The following is a 14,331-nucleotide window of genomic DNA, read 5'->3' as shown; positions in this document are numbered from 1 at the left end:
GAGCGGTCATTATTTCTACCTTATATGTGACTGTGTGCCCATGTTTTTCATGTGGTAGTCTGGGAGCCACTTTCTCCCCCTCCCTCTCTCTCTCACCCCTTTTCTCTGTGTGATCTCAGTATATATTTTTTTCACCTTGAACGTGTTCAATCACCTGACAGAATTCACAGCTTTCTTTCACAATTTGTAATTTTCGCCCTAGCTTCTTTTTTTAAAGGCTTCTGTCCCTCCCTCCTTTATCCAAATCACTATGGTGTGGGGCTTTTTTTTTTCGGCTTGAGTCAACTAATAACGTGTGATCATCCCACCATCAAGGCTGCTGCCATAGAGTTGCCATGGCAACATCTAGTCCACGCAGTAATGGCCACTGCGGAGAGAACGGGGAGGCAGAGACGCACACTCACACTGACACACACACACACACACACACACACACACACACACACACACACACACACACACACACACACACACACACACAAAGGCACAGAACAGTTGCCCTGCACCACATGGGCAACCCTTGCTCATTTGCTTTAACAGCCAGTGGGAGTGTTAAAGTCATTATAGATCTCCCCAGTCAAAGTCAACTATCTTAAAGCAAGGTGATAACTCATTACACACACACACAGTGTTAATGCATCTTACAACAGCTGTCTCATGGACACACTCACACATGCAGGAAGATGCACGCATGCATACACCACACCCATACACACTTACCATAGAATAATACATATGCAGTCATGCTGTACATGCACACACATGACAGCTGTTTCACGAGGCGGATAGACACACACATAACACTTGCTCTGTAATTACATTTCACACTCTTCTTCTCGTCTTAACTCCCCTTATGTATGTAGCTCACACTGACATTGAAGCCCTCACAATTACCGTACATTTTAGCTGACAATGATGCATTTAATGAGATGTTAACATGCAGCTGACATTAATATAGCAACCCCTGTGTTATATAATATAGGACATGACACTTAAACCTGCACTGTACGTCCTCAGACTGCGCTGATATATAGTAGATGCTATTTTTAGTGATTAAAGTGATCTATTTCCTGATACCTCAGGCAGCAGTGCGCTGACTGATGAGGCTTTGAGCAAAAAACACTAACAGCCCCTGAAGGGAAAAAACTAAGAGACACATCTAAGTGTACACTCCCTCAGTTCAATGTTCTACATATTCAGAGTGAAATTAAAGCAAGAAAAAGTTCTGGATAACTGTGCAGGGAAAAGCACACTGCTGCAAGGAAATAAATTAGTTGTCATATTTCTTCTCCTGTGCTTTTTCATGAACTCCATCAAACTCTGTGTAATGTAGTGGATCTTTCATGAGGACATAAAGACCGTGACACATGCACACAGACACACACACAAACACACACACACACACACACACATTTTAATTAGCTATTCCAAGCTCTCATTGTGTCAGTTTGTCATTGCTTTCTGAAAAAATTGCCGGATTTTAGTGTAGTTTGAGTGTATGAACAGGTCTTTGCACTTCTATCTGTGCTTGTGTGTTTGCATATGCATGTAAATTTGTGCGCCTTTGTATTTTTTTTTTTTGAGGGAAAATGTGTTTCTTTCGGTGAGACAGCAGCAGACAAATTAGAGCTGCAGAAACCTTTGACTCAACCCATGTTTTTGTCAGGCAGCTCACAGTGGCCTTTCATCCTGCCTGTCAGCCATGGGATATAGACAGATGAAGAACAGTGGTACCAGTTTTGTGTGTTCAGAAATTCATCATTCTTCATCATACTTAACCATGTACACAAAGTTAGACTGATACATTTAAAGGGATAGTTTGTTCTTTTTAAATGGAATTATATGAGGTACTTATTGAGCACCAGCAAGAAAGTCAAGCAGTGAGTCAGAGTTAGCAACAAAAGATGTTTTAGCTGCTTAAAGAAGATCCATCTAAAAGAAATAAATATCAGTTTAAGTGTATGCTATATGTAGAATATTTTCACTGTATAAGCTAAATATCGTTGCATCCAAACTCATCAAACTCTGAGGCGAAATTCGTAATTTTGCCTTGCAGAGTTACTGGTCTACTACTGCCTCAATGTCTTCGTCTGTCTTATTGTATAACTTAACCATTTTAAATGATAGTTTTGATCCACAGATCACACAATAATATAAATAAACTAACAGGCAGCAGTAGACCAGCAACTGTGAAGTAAAATTACTGATTTTGCCCATGGAGTTTGGTTAATTTGGAGAGAGTAATATTTGGCTCATATTATGCCATTTCCCACTGGACAAGGCTGTCTGGCGGCAAGGTGAAGCAGTGATATTCTAAATATTTATTTTTTATGTGGACATTTTTTTAAGTGGCTAAAATACCTTTGTTGCTGACCTTGTCCACAGCACTACATTGCGTAGCTTCCTTGCTGGTGCCCCTCTCTTCTTCAGCTGGGGATGTGCTGACTGACTGACTGCAGCTAATACACTGACTATCAAAAGTACCTCATACAACCCCACATCAAATAATCCAAGCGATCCCTTCAAGCATTAGAATGAGAATTACTCAGGCAAGCTCATATCGCATTTATGAGTTTGTGTGTCTGGATTGCTGTCATTTTAAAAGGCCCTGTAGTGTAGCATAAACATATTTCTCTTCACTTTTGGTTTGCACCATCTGTCCAAAACCAGGCATGGTCTAGTATTTTGATGTGTGGAAAAAACATGGCAGCAAGCATAACATAATATTATTAGCCTGGCCATCATTTCTATCCTGTTTCCTGCAAGTATTCCACTAAAACAGAGTCAAATCAGTGAATTTTTGTGGGAAGGACAAAGGCAGCTTAACCTCAATTAGATAAATACAAGGTAAATGTGTGTGTATGTGCGTGTGTGTTCTTGTGAGTGCATACCCGTGTTAGGATTTGATTCAAGGGCCAATTGGGGAAGCAGCTTTTGCATAACTCTGATAGGCCAATTAGTGGCGAATGATAGATGATGAGCTCCATGGGCAGACGGGGTCGTAATAGAGGGGAGAGAGAAAGCACTCTGTCCTGAATCTCAAATCTGTTTGGCTCTGTCCTCTCTCAAAGTTACACATAGCTTAGTCACATCCTAATAATTCATCTGATGAAAGTCTTTTTGAAATGTGTGCTTGCGTGTTTTGATCTTTTTGATCTTTGATCAAGTTTGAAGAGTAAGCCTTTTAGTTGTTCTTTGTTGTTTTGCTTGGCATCCTTTTGACTGTCTAGAATAAGATAGGGAAATGCTGGCATTTAGTGAGTCTTTGAATTAGAGGCCACAGCAAGATCATATTTAAAGGTGCAATATACAACATTCAGCCTCACTAGATGTCAGGACAAACAACTATTCTCATTGTCAAGATATAGTGGAGTTATGACCTTCTGAGCAGAGAATAACATCCTTCTGCAAATGTTGTTATCCAAGGTTCTCTGTTTATCCAGGATAGCTGTGTGTGCATGTTTGTGCATGTTTGTGCATATTTGTGTGTGTGCGTGAATGTACCACTGCCTAGTTTGGTAATTTCATCTGAGTTTTGGGAGCCTCTGTTGTAAACCAGAGCCAAAATGGCAGCCACTTGGTCACAATATATCTCATATTACAGCTAAAAAGTGCATTAAAGTTTCTGAAAATATTTACATGAGAAATATGTGATGCAGTAACCAACTCTTGAGCCATCTTTGATCAACGCTGCCTAGTTTGACAGTGTGGTTTGAGTTTTTGAGTCCAAGTGGTGGATCCCTGGTATTTCCTGTTTAAGCTAAAATTACACTAAAATATGTTTCTGAAAATATTTTAGGTGAGAAATAGACAATGTAGTCACATAATCTTGAACCATATTTTATCACCTCTGCTTAGTTTGACAGTTTGATCTGACCAGAGCCATAAAATCATCATCAAGTGAACACTTCCCAGTTTCACACTTTCCGAGTTTTGTAAGCAGTGTGTGTTCGATTACCCCATCCCACCTATTGTGTCAGGAAGGAAATGTTGTACAGCACCTTTAAAATCGTACTGCGTGTCCTACAGGATATTTGAGTAATAATTGAGGTGGCATCACTATTTATCTCTGCTAGAAAAAAAAAAATGGGTATTACCTTTTCCACTGTTTATTTGTTTTCCCTCAAAGGTCAACAGTAAACATCTTTTGTAGAATGTTGTCACAAAGGCATTTACCATCTACGGTAATTGTGTTCACAAGTGTTAAAGCAGATGAAACAAGAAAATGCTACTGCTTATTGCCACTCCTTAAGTGCCACACAAAAGCCTGTATGACATGACATTTGTGACACATAAGAACAGACAACTCGTGAGCAGAGATAACAGACAGCAACTCCAAACATAAAGCCTGCATCTTCTTTTGACAAACATGAAAAGACATCAACTCAGAAAAGAAATCCTCAGAAGTTGGCTGAACTCCAAGCAAGAAATCATGAAATACTTTGACAAAACATTGCATAGCGTCTTTGATAGGTGGGATCGCTCTTATTCCATCTCATTAGCCTGTGTGTAATCCGTCTTCCTCTGAAGCTGTCTGCCAGAGTGCAGGCTTGTTTGTGTGTGTGTGTGTGTCTGTGTCTGTGTACATGTGTGAAGCATCTGTTGTCAGTGACAGATAAAAAGGTCAGTACTGTATGAAAGACACATCACTTCTCTGGGAAAAGAAAGCTTGTTTTAACTTTCATAAACAGTGATTTTTCTGTGATACTGTCATCAGATAGAAGCAAAACTCACAGGGATGCTGTTTAAATTTTGATTAAAGACAGGTGCTGTTCAAAACCCCAATCTTACCCATGTCAACATGCATATCAACAGTGTGTTCTGCATGCAACAGTGTTTTTGTACTACAGACCCTTTCAAAGCTGATTTCATGATGTCACAGTGTTAGCCAGAGGCAAAACAAAGTAAAACTGAAGGCAAACACAAATCACAGTCATAGAATACCACGTAACAAAGCAAACACGTCATCTTGCTGTGTTGTTGGGTACCAGAATCTAAGAAGGAATGACTCAAACTTTGAGTTTTAGCGTAAACCGGCTGCCACTGCCAGACAAAAAAAAGCAAAGACAACTTTGATTGAATGCGACAAGACTAAAGCTTGCAGATGTGTGTCAGCCGCAAAAAAGTAAACATAATGAACTAAAAAATGTCATGAAGAGATACTCAACTAAGACCAGCTTAGATTACCTCTGTTATCTCTGTAAAATACACTTCATTTAAACATGACAGAGACAGAATAGAACAGAATAAAACTCACCAAAGCCATCTTGATCTGTTTTTCCATTGTTTTAACAATCACCAACTCCAGTTTGGTTGAAATAAATCTTTAATTCACCACATTAGATGTGAAAATATTCTGGCTCTACAGGCTAATTTACTCTCACTCGTCCTCCAGCTCAATGTGGATTTGCTCAGCTGCTGGGAGCGTTGCAGAGCGGCACCTGTCACTTGTGCAGTCCATTCAATTAGCTAAATAAAATGACACAAATTGACCTAAAATAAAACAGCTGGACTCAGTAGTTGTGGAATGCTTGTCCATCTATTGAGTGAGTGTGTATGGGTCAGTCAGTTTGGTTGTGTTGGTTAATTTGAACTTTTTCAAGGAACACTTGCGGTCGTCCTGGAGAGTGACTGAGTGTACAGAATAGCTAAAGAAACAAGCCACCAAAACTTGCTAGCTAGTGTTAACTAAGGTCTTTAGGGAATTGCCTCCACCTAAGCTCTCCCCATAAAACACCTCATAATGTTTACCAGCAGAAAAGGAGTCTTTTGCTCCTCCAGCAAACAGCAACCTAACACTCAGACACAAGTCCTGTGTTCTACAGCACAATATTACTGTCCAAAAGTGCTAACATGTTTCAAAGAAAATAGAGCAGGACCCACTGCAATACTAAAAAAGAACAGATGCAGGATTGATGTGAGATGAGGGATTTCTACACTGACTACCTCTTCTTCATGCCAGTGCAGTAATAACCAGGACATTCAACTAGGCCAGTGCTGCCACTATACAACAACAGCCGAACACTATTGCAGATCTGTTTGATTTAATTTGTTTTGAGTCAATATTGCATATCATCGGCACAAAGTCTTATCTAATCTTGGTGCTAATCTGTGCTGATCTGAGCCAAACAATTCTACAATCAAGGCGGCAGTTGGTGGACACGATCTATCATTAGAATAGCTGTTGGTGGATTTGCTGTCCGAATTGTTTTATTCTTCTCGTATCTCTTCTCTTCTCTTCTCTTCTCTTCTCTTCTCTTCTCTTCTCTTCCCTTCTCTGCAGCATTTTAACCATGTAGTTCCCCAGCAGCTCAGTAGAGCCCCGTACATGATAAGAGAGGGTCCCTAAATGAGAGTGACGTGATTATAAGGCAACACGTTGAGCCTGTTTAGCTGATTTACATTGAAATGGGCCATGTTTTTCTGGCTATTGTAGATGAAATTAATTATGTAAACTGTCTACGGGGCTCATTTGCATCTCTTGATTGATTTGAGTCCGTTTTGTGTATTCCATAGGAGGAAAAAAATGAAGATGAGAGATGGGTGCTGTCATTCATGTCAACATGTTGTCATTTAAATTGCAGGGAGGGATACCCTAGGAAGTTCTGCAGATAATTGCCAACATCTGTCTCTATGTACACATGTATTTGTTTGCTTGGACATGCATGCAATCAAGTTTGTGACTTTGTTAATTTCTGTATGTGAATCAACCATGTTGGTGTCAATCAATGCGGTGGCTTAGTTTATCTACAAGGGATTATTTGCATCTGTTTGTTTTCTGTGTTAGGGTGTTTATGCCTGTGAGGGAGTTATATGTATAAACATGCACCCCCACACATTCCCAGTTTGCCTTTTTCCTTTTTGTTCCTCCCTTTCCCTGTGCCCCTCTCTCCTCCATACCAGATCGCCTGTTAAATATCCAGCCGAATGCTAACAGAGCCTCAGTGCGCCTGTCTGTCTCTCTGTGTGTAGCTCTCCTCCAAACCAAAACGAACGACCCAGTTAAATAATAAGCTGAAGGCTAACAGAGGGACCCCATCAACCTCTGAGCTGTATCCTCTCTGAAGCCATCAATCGCGGGACTAAAGCTAGGCTGCATAATGACATTGTGGCAGTGTACTCGCGCTGTGCTGCAAAACATATTAATGTTAGCCATAATGAGTTTGACAGCCCAATATGGTTGTCAGGGATCAGGAAAGGTTTTAACTGGCAAACACTGCCCTCAAATGGAAGAGAGGCATTACAGCAACTGCAGTAAGCGTTGCAGTGCTGTCAGGTTTGTGCAAATATCTTTCATTCTCTATGACTGTTTTGAAGGATTTTGATTATGTGATCATTAAAACAGCTCTCAGACACCATCAATTATCATACCCACTAACTATGCTCACTCTGGACAGTGTTATCTAACTCCTCTGAATGTTGCTATTTTTTTTTTTTTTTTGCTAGTTTTGTTTGTCTTCACCTCCTTCAATTGCCAGAAACTTAAACTTAGGCTGTAAACTGTCTGAGTTTACGCCACAGATATGATATTTTAACAGACATGTCTGTGTCTCCTGCCTCTATCCTAGAATCTTGGAGCTCCAGCAGAACGGGGACATGGATATACTGAAACTCAAGTGGTGGCCCAAGGACAGCCCCTGTGACCTCTACAGCTCGGTCCAGACACGACAGCGCGGCAATGCCCTGGACATCCAAAGCTTCGCTGGTGTTTTCTGCGTCCTAGCAGCTGGTGTGGTGCTCTCCTGCCTCATTGCCATGGTGGAAAGCTGGTGGTCACGGAGGAAGGGATCCAGGGTCCCCTCCAAGGAGGTAGGGGGATGGAAGGGTGTCTGAAAAGAGGAATCATGGTACACTGAGAGGTATAGGGCCTGCAATAGATCCCAGAACCCAACTCTCCTCTTATGTGTAATAGAAACTGTGTAATAGGTAGAAGAAAGGAAAGAAGGGATTAAAAAAAAATAATTAATTAAGAAAATGCCAGATAATATTTCAGGGCTAGCTGAAGCAAGGGGAGAAGGGTGTACAATTACTAGACACAAAGTTCAGACTTTGTGGCCAGGAGTGCAATGGTGAAAAAGCATTAGTTCCTCAAAGTCTGGATGCATGAGGACAAGAGTCTTCTTTGTGAAGGAGTTGTAACAGTGACAGCGCCCCATTTTCTCAGTGTCATTTCCCCTGGACTAAATTTGCACACAAGCAACATCAGCAATATTATTCTGATAGCACAGGCTGCAGCTTTATTTGTTTCTGGGCTTTTGCACATTCTGTCAAAAAGAATCCTGGAGGTGCTATATTAGATCTCCAGTGATGTAACTGGCATTGATCTTTTGCATAGTCTTGTGTATATAAATCTCTGGGTGTGTATGAAGGGAAAAAAAGGTCAAACAAGATGGGTTATAAAGCATCCTGTTGGATTATTCATTCTAATTGTTTGCATAATTAAAGTTACCATCAAATTATCAAAATGAGTAAACAAAGATATATTCTCATCAATTATTCCTTCTTAGTCTTCATTAGTTGATCTAAAGTACAGTTCATGCTGGTACCAAATAAGATATCCAGCTTTAACTATGGTGTAATATTAGATGGCCTGGGTTATACATCCATAATACACATTTTCACATTTTCACATTATACACTCATATAATACATCCAGCTTTTTTTTGTGTGTGATGCACACAAAGTGCCCGACCCTCATGGGTTTACAAGACACCAAAAGTGAAGTTGCAGTGTTCAAACATTTCATTACATTTAAAAAAGTACAGGTCATTTTACAGCTCGGTCTTAAGCAAAATGTTCTGCCTTCTCTCCAAACCTTGGCAAAGTCTGCTACAATAAAAGATCCCTTTCCTGAAGCACCAATGAAGTCTTTCAGATTAATCCAGCCAAAAGAAGTTAACACAAATGGAGAACATTTTGGTAAAAAGTACATGCCTTATATCCTTGTTGACAAGGCATCTATACATCTTTAAAATCCTTACATCTCTTTAAACCCTGACATTGTGCAATCACACTCCAGATTCTCAATATGGATAATTCAGTGACATTATTTCACATTTACTCTTTTGAAATCAGTATTTGCTCTATTGATCCTGTAATATATTCAGTAGTCTGCTCCTGATAGTGTCCTGCATGATCACAGCTCTTTTTTTAATGTGTTATTAATGCCATTTTGATGGCGTTGATTAATTTAAAATGAGGCAAATGTGTCAGTGTCAACAGGGTAATCAACCACTTATTTTTCTGAAAAGTTAATGTTTTGGAGGAAAGAGGAGACCGGCAATGTTAAAAGCAGAATACAAAAACAGCCTGTGGGCCTGTTGGAATGCTGCAGTGTGCCTTGACCAAGGCAGAGTCAGAAACCTGACTCACAGCATTAAACATGGATATTTATACCAGCATTCGCTCCAAAACAGTGGCAACACCCCGCCTTGTAAATTAGCAGCAGCACCCTGTGAAATATCCAATCAGCCTATGTGCGGTTGATCACCTCAGCAGGGATATCATTTAAGACAATCGAAGTGACTCTGGCAACATCATCCCCTCAGTAGAAACCCTGCAGTCTGTTGTGATGTGGTAGCTTTGTTTGCTTCATCATAGACAAGAAAGGTAACATCTCCAAAGAATGTTTAGTTATTTTTCTATTAATGCATTCTAATTATACAAAGCTCAGGTCCCTTTTCAATAGAAAATAACTTAACATTGTTACAAGCTCTCTATTTAAGTAACTATTTAATTACAAAGGGATTTGACAAAGCTTCCAATTCAACTTCCAACTCCACCACCATCACCTCCCATGCCCACTGCTATGTTTACCAATCACAGAGGGAGAAAGTGTTCAACTAAATAACTTTAATGAAAACTGTGAAATTGCAGCAAAGTGTAGCAAATTTTGTATGCAAAACATGCCACTGATGAACTGAAAGAAATGTAATTATGTGTGAAATAATATTTTCACTTTTGGTTTAGAGTTAATTATTTATGTGTTGGTAACAAATTAGACTGAGGCATGAAGCAACACAGATTAATTTCAGCAGAAAATGTTTTTGCCATCAGGTAAATTACTTCAGCTTCAAACAATTGCTTTTTTCCTTCTAGAGAAACTGTTTGATAAAGACAGGCAAAGGTTAACTTGGGGATTATGCCTTTGAGAATTAATGTGGAACGGTTTCCAAACTGATCATTTAACTTCCAGTCCTTAGAAATATAAAGCCGCGCTACTATTAGTCAGACAAGAGGCATTTTGAATGTTCTATCATAATGTATTGCAAATATTGTTGGGGGGAGGGTAGATGACCATTATACTAATTAGGGCTGTCTAAATGGTTTCTGCATGAGTCCAACTACCAGAGACAAGTAAGAGAAGCCCATCCCATCTCCTTAATCTTTGGTGTCATGCTCATTTAAATTTCCACCAAGAATAAATTAGAAAATATAACAAAAAGATGGGAATGGAAATTGTGACTACACCCAGGATGATTTAGTGTCAGATCAGGTTACATTTCATGATAAAAGACCGATAACACCAATCATCTGGGAAGTAATTTAGAGCAAAGTTTCAACACAGAAACTCGATGAACTACAGGTTCCAAATGATTAAATGAGCAGCTCCAGGTCGAACGTGGATACCTCATCACAAATTATTGCATTACTATATCACTGCAACGTCTAGCTTTTGGAGAGGGTGTCTTGAAATTATAAATTGCCATTTAACTGATAGGATAGTAATGACTTGACTTGATTGGTGTTGACATCCTTTGGCATGAAAGACAGAAATACATGTATGCATACTACAACATGAAAAAAAACTGAACTTGGCGTGTTATTACAGGCAAATAGCTGGTTTATGACTCTTGTGCCTCCTCTGCTGTGATCACTGTAGTGTGCAGAGGCTTGTTTGACAAACTACTTGGAAGTTTCACACAGCTTTGTTTACTGCAGTCCAATATGCCACCTGCAATTGCTTGCAACTGCTCAACAGTGGCAAGTTATTCGTTGTATTTATCAAATGTCGTTTAGGCTGTTTGTTCATTGATTAATTTAATTGTTTAATTTTACTTGCACTCAATGCAGATTCCTCTTGGCTCTTTAGAAAATTAATTAGTTAAAGGTTGAACTTGCTGATGTTCACACACAATCAGGCGCTATAAAGACACATGCAGACTCCCCCCATCTCAGTCAATTTGCCATGAGCAAGGTCTCCATGTGTCTGGTATAATGTGCCTGAACTAAACTGACTACAAGCTGCAGGGATAATAGAACAGCATGTTCTACAGCAGGTTCAATGCAGTTTGATCAGCTCAGGCTTAATTTAGCCTCTTATATTCTGCTATGCATATACACTCAGCAAAAATATAAATACAGCACTGTTGTATTTATACAACAGTTGTTCTTTTGCTCCCATTTTTTCACAAGTCAAATTGAAAGATCTAAGACCTTTTTCTATGCGCACTCTCTCAAATTTTATTCACAAATTGATTTAAGTCCATGTTATTGAACACTTCTCCTTTGCCAAGATGATCCACCCACCCGACAGGTGTGGCATATAGAAATACTGATTAAACTGTAGGAATTTTGCACAGGCGTGTCTTGGACTGCTCACAACAAAAGGCCACTCATGCAGTCTATGTTGAAAAAATACATTTATTAGAAACTGAACTATGGCTGTTTCACACAGGGCTGCAGATACAAATTTTTGTTCAAAGGAGGGCAAAGTCATGACCTACCCACTGAGCCATGGCTCAGTGCCTTAAAAAAAAGTATTGTTTCAACATAAAACTGCACATTTGACAATATTGCAACCGGTTCAAGGCAAACCTAATCCTGCTGTTAAGTCAACATCTCTGTATGTCACACTGTCAACTGGATGGATTTTCTTGGCAAAGCAGAGGTGCTCACAAACACTTTTTTTTTACTGTGACCAGAATTTGTGTGCATAGAGGAAGTCTTCTTACTTTTACTGTGAAAAATGTGTTGCATTTATATTTTTGTTGCATGTATCTATACTGTGCATGCTAACAGTCATCATGTAGAGATCTTATAGTATTACTACAATAAAGATTGTACAGTGTATCTCTCGGTTGATTCTGTGTCTAAGCATCGAATAATAAGAAACACAGACATCAGTTTGAGACCCAGTCAGGTGAAACCACATTTCTCTTACAACACAGCCAGAAATCTGTTAAACATGTTGGACCCCAATCTATTGTTTGTAATAATCTGTAATGATTTCTGTCCTACATTATATGTTGCAACATATGCAACACTGGCACCCAACTGACATTTTGTTTTTGATCAGGCAACAATATTTTTTTTTGCTTCAGTACACACACCGACAGACGCAGCATATACCCCCTACCTCCGGCCCCCTGCTCAGTCACCAGCTTTAATCTGTCATTCAGATCAGTAGTCATGTCTGCCACGGAGCAGCCACAAAGACACCAAACCCTTGGTTGAACCCAAAGTCATGTTAAGCACAGTGTGCTTGAGCTGCAACACACACAAACACACGCCCCCCCGCCTTCTTCATTAGCCACTAAGAGCAGCCAGTGGAATCAGCCCCTGACTGAGCGCAGGAGTGGAGTCACAGCAGTGAATAGGAGGGACAGCAGGGATTTAAACGGTGATAGTGTTTGATTCTCTTTGTAGATCTTATTCAAGGTTTTGAATAACAAGGCATCGGGCAGAAACTGATACATGGAAGTCACTATTATTGATTTAGAATTCACATATGGGTGATAAGCTGCACTACATATATATGTATGTTATTAGTCCAGTGATACACTGAGCAAGAATAAAATAGGTATATATTTATCAAATTAGTTAGTCTTGTTTTATATTCAAAGAAAGAAGGAATATTTTATGTGAATTCAAATCACAGCATTAGGAGAGAAGTGGAAGCAAAACCAAATTCATATATAATATCCAAATTAAGTACAAACTAATAGTGCATCATCAGTGATTCCATGGTGAAAATGAAGTTTGCTCAGTCAGCCATGATTGTTTTTGATAGTTGACCCCTGACATTTGTCCTCCACCCTGTCAACGCATTGACCTATCGATTTCCATTGGTTTAGCTCAAGGTTAGCTCAGAGTAACCACTGAAACTCAAGGGCTCAGTATGCTTCAAACAGAGTGCTTGTTGGATCATCAGACACTGTCTGAAAGCTCCAGCACCCACTCTTTTTGTACTGCATCCAATATTTTTTGTAACTTTCTGAAACCAACCAGCAATTTTTACAACGTTCTGAATCAAACCAACAATTTTTGTAACTTTGTGAAATTAACAGTCTGACAAACATACCCATTCCCTCAGAGAGTGTGTGAAGGTGAGAAAGTAGGGATGCTTGAACTTTCTTAAGCTCTCTCTTTTCATTCTCTACAAAACTGCTGTCATAACTTTTCATGTTTGCAAACAAGTGCAACAGCATGAATGTCTTTGAGGAGATACTGTTCTGATAGAGTTTTTCCCTCAAACACGGCTGGCTAACACGTCGAACAAATTAGTTTCCTTCAAGCCTACCTCAGCCGTAAAACTGACAGCTTGTCTGTAAAAGCTACTGCAGCTTACAAAATAAACACCTCATCAATCAAAGTTTTTCATTTGGCTGAGGTATTATTTTTTATTTCTTCTTAAAATTATACTGTCACAATATATGTAAAAAGAGTGTGAATATCATACTCGCATCTTAAACCATCTGTGCAGTATTTTTCCAAATGGGTGACCAGCTGCAAAGATGGTTGCTGAGAAGAGAGAAGGAGAGAGTCAAGCTGGGACCACTGCAGCATGTCCTGACTCAGTGGAGGAAGGAAGACAAATTCAAGTCAACTTCAAAGCAGCTAATTAGATAAATTGCATATGTTGCATTTTATCGACTGGGGAAAACTCTGCCTCTGCGTGCAATTTGGCCTTAGTCATGGCCATTGGAGTAAGTCTAGTGTGTTTAATGTCATCCAACTTCCTTAAGTTAAATTAATAAAGTGAAGCAAACCATAAAGCTTGTAATTAACTCCACCAGACGCCTCGCTCTCTGTCAGTTTAAATGAAGAACTCGTTGGCCTCTGTCTTGCTGTCACAGTGAATGTTAACACCACTTGAGACTATCACTCTGAGCCAAGCACATGCATTTTTGCCCTTTGCATTTTTGCAAGCATCACATAAAATGAGAAAGTCTGGTGACCCACACTTTTTGCGGGGGCCTAGAAAACTTGGCTTAGCAAGATACACTGGCACCAGGAATATGAATTGGAAGTGCAGACTTGGCATGATGACTCTGCTTCAGATGCCCTCCTCCAACACAGCAAGGTACCATATCCAGACAGACGTATATA

At 39.6% G+C, this 14,331-nt stretch overlaps 1 protein-coding gene across 1 annotated transcript in view; it reads left to right on the top strand.

Annotated features, from left to right (window-relative positions):
• The window catches only part of grid2 (glutamate receptor, ionotropic, delta 2), a 593,815-nt gene that overhangs the window by 569,749 nt on the left and 9,735 nt on the right, over positions 1-14,331 (top strand). The window contains exon 15 of the mRNA XM_084728739.1: positions 7,569-7,809. Within this exon, the coding sequence (XP_084584865.1) occupies positions 7,569-7,809 (241 nt within the window). The remainder of the gene's footprint in view (positions 1-7,568; positions 7,810-14,331) is intronic.

This window comes from Lutjanus erythropterus, chromosome 10, assembly GCF_056507025.1.
Source record: "Lutjanus erythropterus isolate fLutEry1 chromosome 10, fLutEry1.hap2, whole genome shotgun sequence".
In the NCBI taxonomy this organism is placed as follows: domain Eukaryota; kingdom Metazoa; phylum Chordata; class Actinopteri; order Lutjaniformes; family Lutjanidae; genus Lutjanus; species Lutjanus erythropterus.
The sequence above is the reverse complement of the archived record's forward strand: the minus strand, read 5'-3'. Positions and strand labels throughout refer to the sequence as shown.